Raw genomic sequence first — 13,326 nt, forward strand, 5'->3', positions numbered from 1 at the left:
GGCTTCCCTTTTTGAGTATTGCCGGGAAACATTGAGGTCAAATGTAATAAATAGTCTGGTGTGGAGTTTTCAATACCATATGGGCATGTGTTTCTTGCAGCCCTTGGAATGGCGTTTGATATATTTTACTGTCTTAACACTGAATTTAATTTGTCCTTATTACAATCCACTTGGTTATTTTCTATTCCATAGATATGTTGTGGTCAGTGTTGTATTTTCTTCTGATAGAATTAAACGTAAGGGTAAGCATACTGAGTGTACAAAAATAAATAATTTATTTCCTTATATCTACACACCAACTAAAACACTAAGTAGAGATCAGTAGGTCCATGCCGCCCAAGATGGCGCAGTGGCCCCACTCCATCGTCATGTCCCCGAAGTGACTCTGCCACGAGGTTCCTCTGTTGGGAGCCACTCTGCTGAAGCGGGACTTGAGGTAGATGCGGTAGAACTTGTGGGCCTCGAGCACGAGGGGCTGGTGGAGATCGAACTGTCCCGTGGCAGACGTGACTGTGCGGAGGCTGTTGAAACTCTGGTCTTTGATCTCCAGCTCGCCGTCGAAGGAGAGGAGGAGTCGGTGCAACAGGACGTCATGACTGAAGCACAGGAAGTCGACGATGCGTTCTCCCGCGCTCGACTTCTTCGTGACATTAAGACTTCGGCTGCATGAACTCAAAACCTTCTGTTCTTCTGTCACGCCTACAAGAGGACCTTTGTTGAGTCGAGGGACTGTAGTAGAACATTTTCGGAGTCTGAAAGCTCCTTGGGAATGTTTACCTTCTAGGGACAGCTTCGCAAAGTTCAGTACGTGAGAAGTTGAGTATTTGGATGGAGAATTGGTGAAGAATGGGCGCTTGGGAGACGTGACTCCTGGAATGTCTTTGGGAGGAGATCCCCTCCGCAGAGTAGGCGAGGTCCTCAGGTTTTCTTTGTCGAACTTGACCATAGCTGCTGTCTGAAGTGGACGTCTCACGATCTGGATAGGGTGTTGTTTCCCTGGAAGGATAGGTGATAGATATTTAGTATTCCGAGTAGAATATTAAGTGGAAGATTCTCATGTGTCAAGCGTTCGTTTATGTCGTCTTAAAAGCAAGGGAAATAAAATGAATGCTTGTCACGATTAATTATACACAACGTTAATTAACTGTTGTCTCTTAACAATGTCACTATATGTTACTAATTTAAAAACAATAGCCAACCATTTCTCTTTGTTAGACATGATGTAAAACACACCGGCACAAAAGTTCTAAATCTGGTGTTGTTGAGAGCTGGTTATTCTGCTGTGACCGCTGATGCTGATTGTCCTGACGGGGCTGCCCTGAATGGCAATTCTGACTTGATGGAACTGAGTATCAACTCTTTCCGTGCTGGACTCGAGTCGACTGTGCCCAAAAGCTCATGCAACGTCTCTATATACACGTTGCTCTGGACCTGGCCGTGTTTATGTATATTGAACAAGGCCCGACGTGTCTGTGGTGTGTGTGCGTTTGTCTGTACACCATTGCACACAGTTGCAAATGTTCCTCCTCCTCCTCTCCATTTTCATTTTATATTTTTGTCTAGACTATCTGAACTCATGGAAAACTTATTGGCGGGTGCATTATTTCTACATCACTGATCTTCTCCATTATTGGCAAAAGCTGCAAATCCATTTGTACAGAATTGTGTCCAGGGAATAAGATATCTGGAGACTGATGGCATCATTCGGTTCCTCTACACACGTGAGCGGTGACGTAGTCGCGTTGTTGTTCGATTGTTTTCCTATCTTTTATTGAATCACACAATATCAAATAGGCTTGTGGAGGAGAGAGATTTACGCTTTTGTTTTAGCTGACGCCAAGCTAATTCTTTCAGTGATATGTATTCTCTTCAGTAGCTGAAGGGACAATAGTTCGCCATAACATATCCTATTAGTGTAAGGAAAGAATGAAATGGAAGGAAGAGTTATAATAGGTGTGGGGCAGACCCTATTGCTCGGTTATTTTTATAGTCTCCTGGACTTTTTATAAATTAATAATGGCGATAGTGTTTGTGAAGTTTGATTATTTTGAAGAAATCCCTCCATTATCATGGAAAAAAGTGAAAAAGCATATGTATGTGTAAGAGGCTGTGTGAATGTAATGTATGCATTGCTGTGTCATGTGTATGTATACATGTATGAATAAATGTGATATGTACAGTGTATATACTCGTACACATATTCACCCGCGTTTAGATACACATGTACAGATGTCGTGTTCCTTGATTACGAATAAATCTGAATAAGTGGTCGCTGTGGTCAAGATGGTTAGATCAACAAGGAACACGAACAAACGTATGTACATGTAATTATCACTCTCGAAATAGAGGTGGTGTGAATGAGACTAATGTTTCCTAAATATGTGTCTTATATTATTATGTTATATTATTAATGTAAATTCAAAATATATAGTGAATGACAGTGATGTGTACGGTTGTGGGAGGCTGGACTAAACGACTTAATAGGTACAGACCTTACTCACGGAATCACTTCTTGAACTGATAGAACTGAACTTGACTCTGTGGTAATAGCCTTGAAACTGACTTGGCTTTTAACTTCTCAAGAGTACCATAGAAGACTGACATTTACTCTGTTGCAGGCCAGCTGGACAACTGGAAATAATCCTTAGAAAATCGAGAATATAAGAAATAGGCTACTTTAACTGTGGAGAAGTAATATGGGAGGAAAGGGAGGCAGATGTAAATATTGAATGTAAATATGTTGAACACATTAAAGATCCTACGAGTAAAGGAACCAACACAATGCATAGACAAACATGCACCTGTAATACATGACATCTCAGTGAAATGTAAGCGAAACGTCAATGACATGTCAGTGGCATGGCAGTGACATGTCACGAATCTCGTTTAACCTAAGCACATCTAACCTGGCAACACCTATCCTAGCCTCACCTAACTTAACCTCACTTTACCTACATACATACATATACCAAGGCTTTTTCCCCCTTACAAGGGAGGTAGCCAAAAAGGGAAAGGCATAAAAACACTCCCACCCATTTCATCCCTACATACACTCCACACCCCTCCCACCCTCCCTCTCATCTGAGCACCTCCTAAGAAGTGATTAATTCATATACAACTTTTCGTGTATGTACGTGGTAAGTAATTAGAAAAAAATATTATAAATATCAAAGTCAGGTCATGCACTTCTGCGGGATCGGTTTTTTGTCGGAAAAAAAAATCTATTGGGAAATGAAAGAAAATGGTAGGAATGAATAATTTTACGAACGGTGCTCATGTGAAGAGAGACTAAATATATTGGGGCTACCTACCTTCAGACGAAAGAAGGTGGGATGGTTTAAAAGTAGCGTTTAGAACCCTGAAATATGTGGACATAACTGATTAAGGGGAGCTGTTAGTCTCGGAACAAAGGAAGGCGAGAATCCTTAGGGATTTTTTTTTCTTTCTTTTTTTAGGGGGGGAGTACTTTTTTTTTCAACACAGTATTATTCATCGATGGAATAATTTGAATGAGGGAAGAATATTCATATACTTTGAGACAATTCAATGTCAGGTTTGACCACTGGAAGTGGAAAGACGGGACTCTTAACAGCATAGCTATTGGAAATGGCTCAGCGCCAGCCAGAACGAAATTGCAAGTCCCTTTACACGCATAATGCTGTTCTTAGACTAAGGAATTTAATAAGAATTTGAAAAACGATCCAGTAGGAACGCAGCAACGTCACCACTCACGTGTGCACAGGAGCAGAATGATGCCGTTAGTCCCCAGATTTCTTATTTCTGCCTTGCAAAACTGTGCATATAGTGTTGGAGCTTTCACCATTTGTAAAAAGAATTAGAAATATACAAGTAATACATCAACCAATAAGCTTATCATGAGTTCATATACATGTTGAGACACAGATGACATGCAATTGAGGTGGAGCAATGTCTTCAAGCCTGCAACTGTTTGCAAGCCCATACAGACAAACGCACGCACACACGACACTGCAGACACGTCCAGTCTTGTTGAGCGTAAACATAAACACGGCCAGGTCCAGAGCAACGTGTATATAAAGGCACAGCATTAGCTGTTGGGCACAGTCGAGACCAGTCCACGACGGAAAGAGTTAACGTCCAGCTTCATCAAAAGTGAACTACCAGTTCCAGCAACCCTGCAAAAACAAACGGCATTATCTGTTCCAGAAGAAGAACAAGCAGCTCTCAAAAACTCCAGTTTTAGAACTTTTCCTCAGGTGTGTTTTTTGTTATGCATAGCCAACACTGTCGAATGACTGGCTATTTCTATTCAGTCAATATCATATTTTGACATTGTTAAGCGATAACTTCTCATTAATGATGAACCCAAGCGTGACAGGCTTTTATTTGACTTATCCTGGCTCAATTATTTCTACAGAATCTATATTTTTACAACGATATGTGTATCTTGCACTTTAGATTCCACTTGGAATACTAAACACGTGTCTCCGATTTTTCCAGATAAAGGACACCCTACCCATATCGTTAGAAGTCCACATCAGACAGCAGCTATGGTCAAGTTCGACAAAGAAAACTCGAGGGCCTCGCCTCTTCTGCGGAGGGGATCTCCTCCCAAAGACATTGCAGGAGTCACGTCTCCCAAGCGCCCATTCTTGACCAATTCTCCATCCAAATACTCAACTTCCCACGTCCTGAACTTTGCGAAGGTGTCCCTAGAAGGTAAACATTCCCAAGGAGCTTTCAGACTCCGAAAATGTTCTACTACAGTTCCTCGACCTGCCAAAGGTCCTCTTGTAGGTGTTACACAAGAACAAAATGCTTTGAGATCATGTAGCCGAAGTCTTAATGTCACGAAGAAGTCGAGCGCAGGAGAACGCATCGTCGACTTCCTGTGCTTCAGTCATGACGTCGTGTTGCACCGAATCCTCCTCTCCTTCGACGGCGAGCTGGAGATCAAAGACCAGAGTTTCAACAGCCTCCGCACCGTCATGTCTGCCACGGGACAGTTCGACTTCCACGAGCCTCTCGTGCTCGAGGCCCACAAGTTCTACCGCATCTACCTCAAGTCCCGCTTCAGTAGAGTGGCTCCCAACAGAGGAACCTCGTGGCAGAGTCACTTCGGGGACATGACGATGGAGTGGGGCCACTGCGCCATCTTGGGTGGGATGGACCTACTGATCTCTACTTAATGTATTAGTCTTGTATAGATATAAGAAAATAAATTATTTATTTTTTGTACATCCAGTATTCATGTCCATTAGTTTAACTCGCAAGAATAATTCCAAAAAATTAAGCTGACTGGAACATTCCCATAGAGTAGAAAACACCGTACACAATAACAAGACCAGTTGTATTTTAGTATTAATGTCACAAAATATATCGTCCACTTCAAGGGCTACAAGAACCCCCACAATCCAAATCCAAAGAATGCAAAGGACTCATAATCCCAGTAAAAGAAAATTGTACGAAGATATCAAGAACTCAAATATCAAGAAATCACTTATTCATCAATGGAAAAAAAAAATAAAACTCTTGGAAACCCTAGACAAGATAAGACATTTCGCCTTAATATAGAGCTCAACCAAAACAAGCACTCAAACAGCCTATCACCTTCCTGTAAAGCCCTAATCTCACCTTTTCACCCATCTCATGGTAGGCTTGTTGGCATGCCAGTTGATCAGTCTTTTCCAGTTTTCTCTACCTTTGAATCTTTAGGACATCGCCCTAGGAACAATCCAAAACACGTTCTACGCAGCGAAACATCTTAAACAACTACTACTCTTAAACAAGTCACATGCCTTTAATGGTCAAGAACACATAAGATATTAGGAGAAATACGCAGAATAAAACCAGATAAGAGTATTGACCCGCTTCAAAGAATAAAAGCAACAAAAAATAAATAGAATAAAATAGAACTTCCATACCTTTAAATGCTCGACTATCGATGAGCTAGATAAAGTCTCGAAATATCCTTTTTATAGACACACAGCTAAATCACAGGGGCATAGAAAAGAAAATACATCATCCCCATGCTAAAACCAAAGAAACAAACGAGTGTCATGTCGGCCCATTTCCCTTTTCCCTCACCATTTCCATAGTATTTAAAACATGCTCGACGCGATAAATCGAAATCACTGTCATTCTAACCAATATGGCCTCAATTACTCACAAACCAAGTACAAAATATTCCAAATCAACTAATACTGCTGCTATCCAGGAGTTCTTCTGCTTGCTGCCTGCTGGGATAATACACTCAAAATATGAACGTGTCATTTTAGGTAGTAAGGGATTTGTGATTAAAGTTAATTCGAGATTCTTCTTAATTACTAACCCCCCAGGGGTTCCGGAACACTGAAAATGAATTACATATATATACTTTTTCTCAATGCCATTCGTTTTGAAAAAAAATATATAAGGATTATAAAACAAATTAAAGTGGCCTCAACATGGGGTGTTAGTGATTATTGTGTTCTGTTATTGGTGAAATATCTTATGAAAAACATTCCGATTTTTTTAGTTATTTCTTAACTTTGTCACTTGTAAATACATGTCATTGTTTACCATCTTTTTATTTCAATTGTATTTGAGTGTTTTCTTTTTCTTTTGAATGTGTGTTGACTGATGAAGAGGTTGGTGAAATCTTCTTTGTATCTTTTGGGGATGTGTTTCCTACAGACCTTGGAATGGTGTGTGATATATTTTGCTGCCTCAGCACCGAATTAGAACTGGTTCTTATTAGAATAGGAGATTTATTTGTCTATTTCTTTGGCATGTTCCGCCCATATTACCTTTTAGTGAATTATTTTTTTCTGCGTGAGTTGAAGGCAAGAATATGCATACCGAGTGTATGAAAAATAAATATTTTATTTCCTTATATATACACCTAAGACACCGATCCATATACACATAAACATTAAGTAGAGATCAGTAGGTCCATGCCGCCCAAGATGGCGCAGTGGCCCCACTCCATCGTCATGTCCCCGAAGTGACTCTGCCACGAGGTTCCTCTGTTGGGAGCCACTCTGTTGAAGCGGGACTTGAGGTAGATGCGGTAGAACTTGTGGGCCTCGAGCACGAGGGGCTGATGGAGATCGAACTGCCCCGTGGCAGACGTGACTGTGCGTAGGGTGTTGAAACTCTGGTCTTTGATCTCCAGCTCACCGTCGAAGGAGAGGAGGATTCGGTGCAACAGGACGTCGTGACTGAAGCACAGGAAGTCGACGATGCGTTCTCCTGCGCTCGACTTCTTCGTATCATGAAGACTATGGTTGCTCGAACTGAAAACCTTCCGTTCTTCTGTCAAACCTACAAGAGGAACTTTGATGGATCGAGGGGCTATGGGAAAACATTTTCGAAGTCTGAAAGTTCCTGGAGAATGTTTACCTTCTAGGGACACCTTCGCAAAGTTCAGGACGTGAGATGTTGAATATTTGGATGGAGAATTGGCCAAAAAGGGCTGTTTGGACGACGTGACTCCTGGAATGTCTTTGGGAGGAGACCCCCTTCGCAGAATGGGGGAGGTCTTCAAGTTTTCTTTGTCGAACTTGACCATAGCTGCCTTCTGATATGGACGTCTGATGATTTGGATAGTGTGTCCTTACCCTGGAAAAATAGGAGACAAAAGATTAGTATTTCAAAAAGAATTTAAGGTGCAAAATACATATGGTATGATCAGACTATCGTTTTTGTGAAAGTCTTTGGATCAGAGCAAGTACAATGAAAGCCTGTCACGATTGGATTCACCATCAATAAACAGTTATCGTTTACCAATGTCATTTTATGATATTGCACAAACATAGCCAACCATTCGACAGTGTTGGCCGTATGTAATCAAAAACACACCTGCACAAAAGTTCTAAAACTGCAGTTCTTTAGAGCTGTTTATTCTACTGGGACTGCTAATGCTGAATATGTTGGAAGGACTGCTGGAACTGGCAGTTCTGTCTTGATGAAGCTGGATATCTACTCTCTCCGTGGTGGACCGGACTTGCCTGTGCCCAAGAGGATTCTGCACACCTGCTTCCTGGACATCGCCCGAGCCTTCGACACCGTATGGCACGCCAAACTTCTGCTGAAGCTTAAATCTATCGGAGTCTCCCCAGCGTTGTATTCCTTCGTTCGCTCCTTTCTCTCCGGCCGCTCAATAATAGTGCGCTGGAAGGGAGTCTTGAGCGGGCGAATGCCTGTCGACATGGGAGTTCCCCAAGGCTCAGTGGTAGCACCCACTCTCTTCGTCCTAATGTTAGCCGACATCGGGAAGGGGCTGAGGAAGGACACCACCATTACCGCCTATGCCGACGATATAGCCGTGTGGCGCCGATCAAGGCATAGACGTCCGAAGAAGGACTCTGCCCAACACAAGGCAGAACTCCGCCTCTTCCAGAGTCAAGTAGACATTGTTGTCCGCCACCTCGAAAGCCTCGGCTTCCTACTCTCTCCAAGCAAGACAGTGTACATGCCTGTGCACCTTCCTGGCTGCCCAAGAGCTCATTCAGCGTCTTAATATACTCGTTGCTCTGGACCTGGACGCGTTTATGTTTACCTACAACAAGACTGGACGTGTCTGGATGTTGGTGTGCGTGCGTTTGTCTGTGTGCCCTTACACACAGTTGCAGACGCTCCTCCTCCCCCAGTTTCATTTCACATAATTATGTGCCTATACATGTTTCTGAACAATTTACAAACTTAATGTTGAATACATCGCTGCTATATCTCTGACTCTCTTTACTAATGACGAAAGCTGCAAAACTGTTTGTACAGTATTGCAGCTGAGAAACAAGGAATCTGGAGACTGATGGCATCATTCTATTCTTGTGCAGACGCGAGTGGTGACGTAATTGCGTTGTTGCTTTTTTTTCTCAGTTATTGAATCACATACTTCTAAACCAGTAGTGTGTGTGTGTGTGTGTGTGTGTGTGTGTGTGTGTGTGTGTGTGTGTGTGTGTGTGTGTGTGTGTGTGTGCATGAGTGTGTATCAGTATATTTACGTAAATATAAAGACCTATGTTTAGTATGGAAGAAAGGTAGATATATTGTCAGTGTCCAGTTATTTATCATTTCCATTTTTATATTAATTTATGGTTCAAAACTAAACTATATCGTGAAGGCTTTACCTGGGATTAGTTCATATTTACAGAAATATGTGTTTGTACTTTAAACACCCTTTGCAATAAGTTTCCACGACATTGTGATTCCCTTCCGTCCCAGGTTCGTCCGTTCTGTCCAGTGACCTAAACAACGTCTTAAAGTCGCCTCTGTTTCTCTCTCCCTTCGTTCCTAACGATGTCGGGTCCGTTGCCCCTAGTTTCTCCTCGTACGCTTTGCTGGCAAGGTTGGGAGCAATTTTGCTCGCTGCTCTTGTGTTGTCTTGATCCTCTTTTCATGTTTCCTCTTACCGAGAGACCCTATCGCCGCTGCGTATTCCTAATCTAGGACGGAATAGATACTAACCAGAGTTTTGATTGCAATATGTAATGAAATTTGAATGAACATGATGAAATTTTCGTTCACCTTCTTTCAGACTCCCACTGATTTTAAATGTGAATGAGTCGAGAAGAATACATACTGATTTGACCCTTATGAAAAAAAAATATATATATTTTATTTTTCTTCTTGCCTCCAAGTGATCTTACACCTGGGAGCCAAATTGCGGCCCTTTAAGTATTGAAAACCAGCCTGGATAAACCCGTACATAGAAACTTATGCTTAAATATTGCCTGACGATTTCGTTCAGTCAGGATACTCCCTCCGTCACTGAAAGGCTGAACAATTATCCTTTGTGATACTGAATGAAAATATAAAGAAAAACGCTCTCTCCTTATTTTCATCGGATGTCGTCAATTTCAAGCGATATATGCATATACTGTATAACATACACAATGAAAACAAAAGCTATAACAACAACAAGAATCACGTTCTCAAGGAATAACATAGATTCAATCTGTGTCACACTCAAACTCGGTAACCACGAAGGCCCTTCAAGGGCGACCCTGCGACGCAAGGTCGGAGAGTCTTCAAGAAAGAACGGAAAGATATTCACCGACGACTTGACCTCGAACACGAATCATCATCCACCAAGGAAGAAGAAGAAGAAGAATGAGAGAGGAAAAGGGCAACAGTGAAAAAAACGGAAATTGTAGTTCCTGAAAAGTGAAAGATTGGAAAGGACTGAAGAGCAACTTGCAAGGCGAAGGATGAGGAACCTCTCGCAAACTTGATGTCCCCGCGGGGCTTCGAGGTCACTTGAAAGTCCCTCGAGACGTTCCAGAGGCTTCCAGGGTTCAAGCCCAGCGAGACCCCGAGCCGAAGAGTGGTTCACCCGCAAATGTTGTGGACGCGCACTCACTCCCGCAAGATGGATAGAGAGTTGGGAAAATAGCTGGAAGGAAATAAAAACAGAGGAGCCTTCCGCAAGTTTGATCGACGATATCTGGGGAGGACCCACAGGCCACGAGGACCGCTGCTTCCGAACTCAAAGATCGACAGACTCGAAGTCAGCGTCCCACTATTCGATTAAAACATGAAATGAAATCAGGATATGGAAAAAAAAAATCATGAAGTAGAAGAGAGAGAGCAAAGAAAATAACATGAAGAACATGGCAGGAAGAGCTACTTGGTGCTCTAATGAAGTCCTCACTGATCTGCACCAACTACGACATACCAAGGAAAATCCTTTGCCACGGGAATGGATCTTTTATTTGCTTTAGTGCCCAACGAGAAGTCACCAGCGCGGCACCGCGCCGCCAGGGATAAACAAATGACAAAGGAAGCGGAGGGAAAAGTGCAAGACAATGTAAAGAAAACGATGCTAAAAGCAGGAAAGGGCTCAACGATACAGGATGATTTTAGTGCGATAATATTATCTAACGTCCTTCCTTTGACCAAAAGAAAACCACTTCCCATACTCTATATGATATCGAAAGGTAGAAAACGGGAACTAGCCCGCCGTGGCTGACCCTTGTTGAAAAGACCTGAAGCTCCCGAGCCACAGCATCCTCGTAGTAACACTGGCAAATATTCATCATGCTCTCGGTAAGTTTGATCAGTAACGTGTCTTGTTGCTGGCTTAGCAGGGACTTCGATCCTTCTCGACCTGAAACCACTCGTAAGTGATGACTTCCAAAATGTGTTCTGCATTGGGGATGACAGGAGCATGGAAAAACCTGTGAGATAGAAAACCCTGTGAGGTATTTAAATGTAGGATACGCACATTTCTGTGTACGCAAGCTGTTATCTCGAATCATATGTATTAAAATTGTAGATTTCTGTATTAAATTTTGTGTGACAGGATTGTTCCTGCATAAAAAATGATGAATTCCTATTAAGACTTAACCGTATGATTACGAGATCTCAAAATAATATTATAGATATTAAGTTTGAAAATATTACACACTTTGGAAATGTATGCAAATTTGACACATTACTTAAATCAATTTCTTTTTTATTTATAAAATAAGAAGAACCATTCAAAATATTAATTATTTTTATATAAATTAACAAGCTGCATTGTACAGGAGGATATTTCTAGCCCTCATTCTACAATTTCTAACTCAGTGTCTTCATGACGGCCACAAACCAACTCTTACAAGGTTTAGCAGGAACATCCGCTACTTTGATTTATTTTCCATAAGCAAAATCACAACTACGTCCATATCAGCTACCCATTTTTCATATATATATTTACAGAAAATATTCCTTTTGATACAAATCAGCACATGTTAGCGAAAAGTTGAAAACGTCCATTTTGATGATGCTATGATCGCGATGACGTCACTTGTGCCCTTCTTTTGCCTACGCTTCGGAGGTGAATTAGCCACGTGAAGAGGAGAGGACGGGAGGAGGCATCAGAGTGAGCGAAGAGGAGGAGGATAAAGGTCTGGACGAATTCAGGGAAACTAATGCGCTTTGTTAACCCTTAAAAATGAAATAAAATTAAATAGAATAAAATAAGATAAAAACAAAAATCAAATAAAACAAAATAGAAAAAACAAGACTATCCCTATAACCGGGAACGATTCACTTCCCAGAAGTTGGTTCTGAGGAGACCACTTGAGCGAGAATAGGCTATTAACATAATCAAGATAGATTTGAGTGTGTGTGGTGGGGAGGAGGGAGAGCACAATAAGGTTCTGTACTTTCATTAGCACTATGAGGTTGAGAGTAGTTAATAAGGGTTTGGGGGGAAGGGGGGTTATAGGGGTAAACGGGGAGCTTACTAAAATGAGAATTCGGGTGGGGTAAGAGGGGAAGGGGGGAGTATGAGCAAGGTTCCAAAAGGAGCAAGGTTCCAAATGGAGGAGGCTTGGGGGGCGGGAGGATATCACCCCCCCCCCATCCCGAGGACACATTTTACACGCTCCCCCCCCCTCCAGGGATTTATCCCCCATGAAATTGCCCCCAACCCTCGACCCCCGGCGGAGTATTTTCCCAAAATGGAAATGTCATCGAACAAAGTAAAGAATACAAGAATGATGACATCTGTCCATCTCTGGAACATTATCAGTCTTTCCCTCAAGTTCACTCCATACACCTCTACCTTCCATACTATTTTTTTTTTCCTAGTCTGTCTTGATTAATTTTTTCCATAAGCCTAAACCATCCCAGTAATACCTCAGCACCTTCCTTTCAACCCCCGCTTTCCACCTCACCTCCTCAATTCTCACTACCCACCAACGTAACCTCCATTTATAATTCTGAAACACTTTATCTCATACAATTTTAACTTCCTCTTTTCTGCTTCCCTTGAATTCACCGTCTGAAACACTTATCTCATACAATTTTAACTTCCTCTTTTCTGCTTCCCTTGAATTCACCGTCGTCATTTCGCATCCCATTCTTTTCTGAATATTGTAAGGATATGCATACTGATTGCAGAATAAATAGGGACTGCCCAAGGGAAATGTGGTGGGCTGTTTGAGTGATGCTCTTGGTTGTGCTCCATTCTTGTGCGAAATATCTTCCGTTGTCTATGGTTTTCACAGTTATATCTTGAGGTCTTTTTTCGTCACTAGTAAACGTATCATGTCACTGTTTGCTGCTTGTTACTTCAATTCCTAACGTGTGATTTTCTTTGAATATATTTCCTATGAAACATTGAGGTCAGTTGTAATCAGTAGTCTATTGTAGAACTTTCAATATTTTTGGACATGTGTTTCTTACAGCCCTTGGAATGGCGTTTGATATATTTTGCTGCCTTAGCACTGAATTGAATTGGTCCTTGTTACAATCCATTTAGTTGTTTTCTATTCTAGGAATATGTTGTAATCAGTGTTGCATTTTCTTCTGAGAGGGTTAAAGGTAAGGGTATGCATACAAGGTGTACAAAAATAAATAATGTATTTCCTTATA

General features: G+C 41.7%; 3 protein-coding genes across 3 annotated transcripts; 1 reads left to right on the plus strand and 2 right to left on the minus strand.

The window, feature by feature from the left end:
* Window positions 1-307: 307 nt before the first annotated feature.
* LOC143025291 (uncharacterized) lies at window positions 308-1,419 on the minus strand. The gene is made up of 2 exons (XM_076184763.1): window positions 1,234-1,419; window positions 308-996 (listed from the first exon to the last, which is right to left on the minus strand). The coding sequence occupies exon 2, from the start codon at window positions 944-946 to the stop codon at window positions 308-310; it is 639 nt and encodes a 212-aa protein (XP_076040878.1). The 5' UTR covers window positions 947-996; window positions 1,234-1,419.
* Window positions 1,420-4,096: 2,677 nt separating this feature from the next.
* LOC143025292 (uncharacterized) lies at window positions 4,097-5,391 on the plus strand. The gene is made up of 2 exons (XM_076184764.1): window positions 4,097-4,235; window positions 4,480-5,391. The coding sequence occupies exon 2, from the start codon at window positions 4,530-4,532 to the stop codon at window positions 5,166-5,168; it is 639 nt and encodes a 212-aa protein (XP_076040879.1). The 5' UTR covers window positions 4,097-4,235; window positions 4,480-4,529; the 3' UTR covers window positions 5,169-5,391.
* Window positions 5,392-6,539: 1,148 nt separating this feature from the next.
* Window positions 6,540-7,959, minus strand: LOC143025293 (uncharacterized). Its single transcript, XM_076184765.1, has 2 exons — window positions 7,822-7,959; window positions 6,540-7,581 (listed from the first exon to the last, which is right to left on the minus strand). Exon 2 carries the CDS (start codon window positions 7,529-7,531, stop codon window positions 6,893-6,895), a length of 639 nt encoding a protein of 212 aa, XP_076040880.1. The 5' UTR covers window positions 7,532-7,581; window positions 7,822-7,959; the 3' UTR covers window positions 6,540-6,892.
* Between the last annotated feature and the right edge of the window lie 5,367 nt (window positions 7,960-13,326).

The sequence above is a fragment of the Oratosquilla oratoria genome, chromosome 5 (genome assembly GCF_046742065.1).
Source record: "Oratosquilla oratoria isolate Oo_2021 chromosome 5, ASM4674206v1, whole genome shotgun sequence".
In the NCBI taxonomy this organism is placed as follows: Eukaryota; Metazoa; Arthropoda; class Malacostraca; order Stomatopoda; family Squillidae; genus Oratosquilla; species Oratosquilla oratoria.

Bases quoted from the DNA above. Each gene is read 5' to 3' on its own strand.
- LOC143025291 (XM_076184763.1), bottom strand. From the start codon at position 946: ATGGTCAAGTTCGACAAAGAAAACCTGAGGACCTCGCCTACTCTGCGG.
- LOC143025292 (XM_076184764.1), top strand. From the start codon at position 4,530: ATGGTCAAGTTCGACAAAGAAAACTCGAGGGCCTCGCCTCTTCTGCGG.
- LOC143025293 (XM_076184765.1), bottom strand. From the start codon at position 7,531: ATGGTCAAGTTCGACAAAGAAAACTTGAAGACCTCCCCCATTCTGCGA.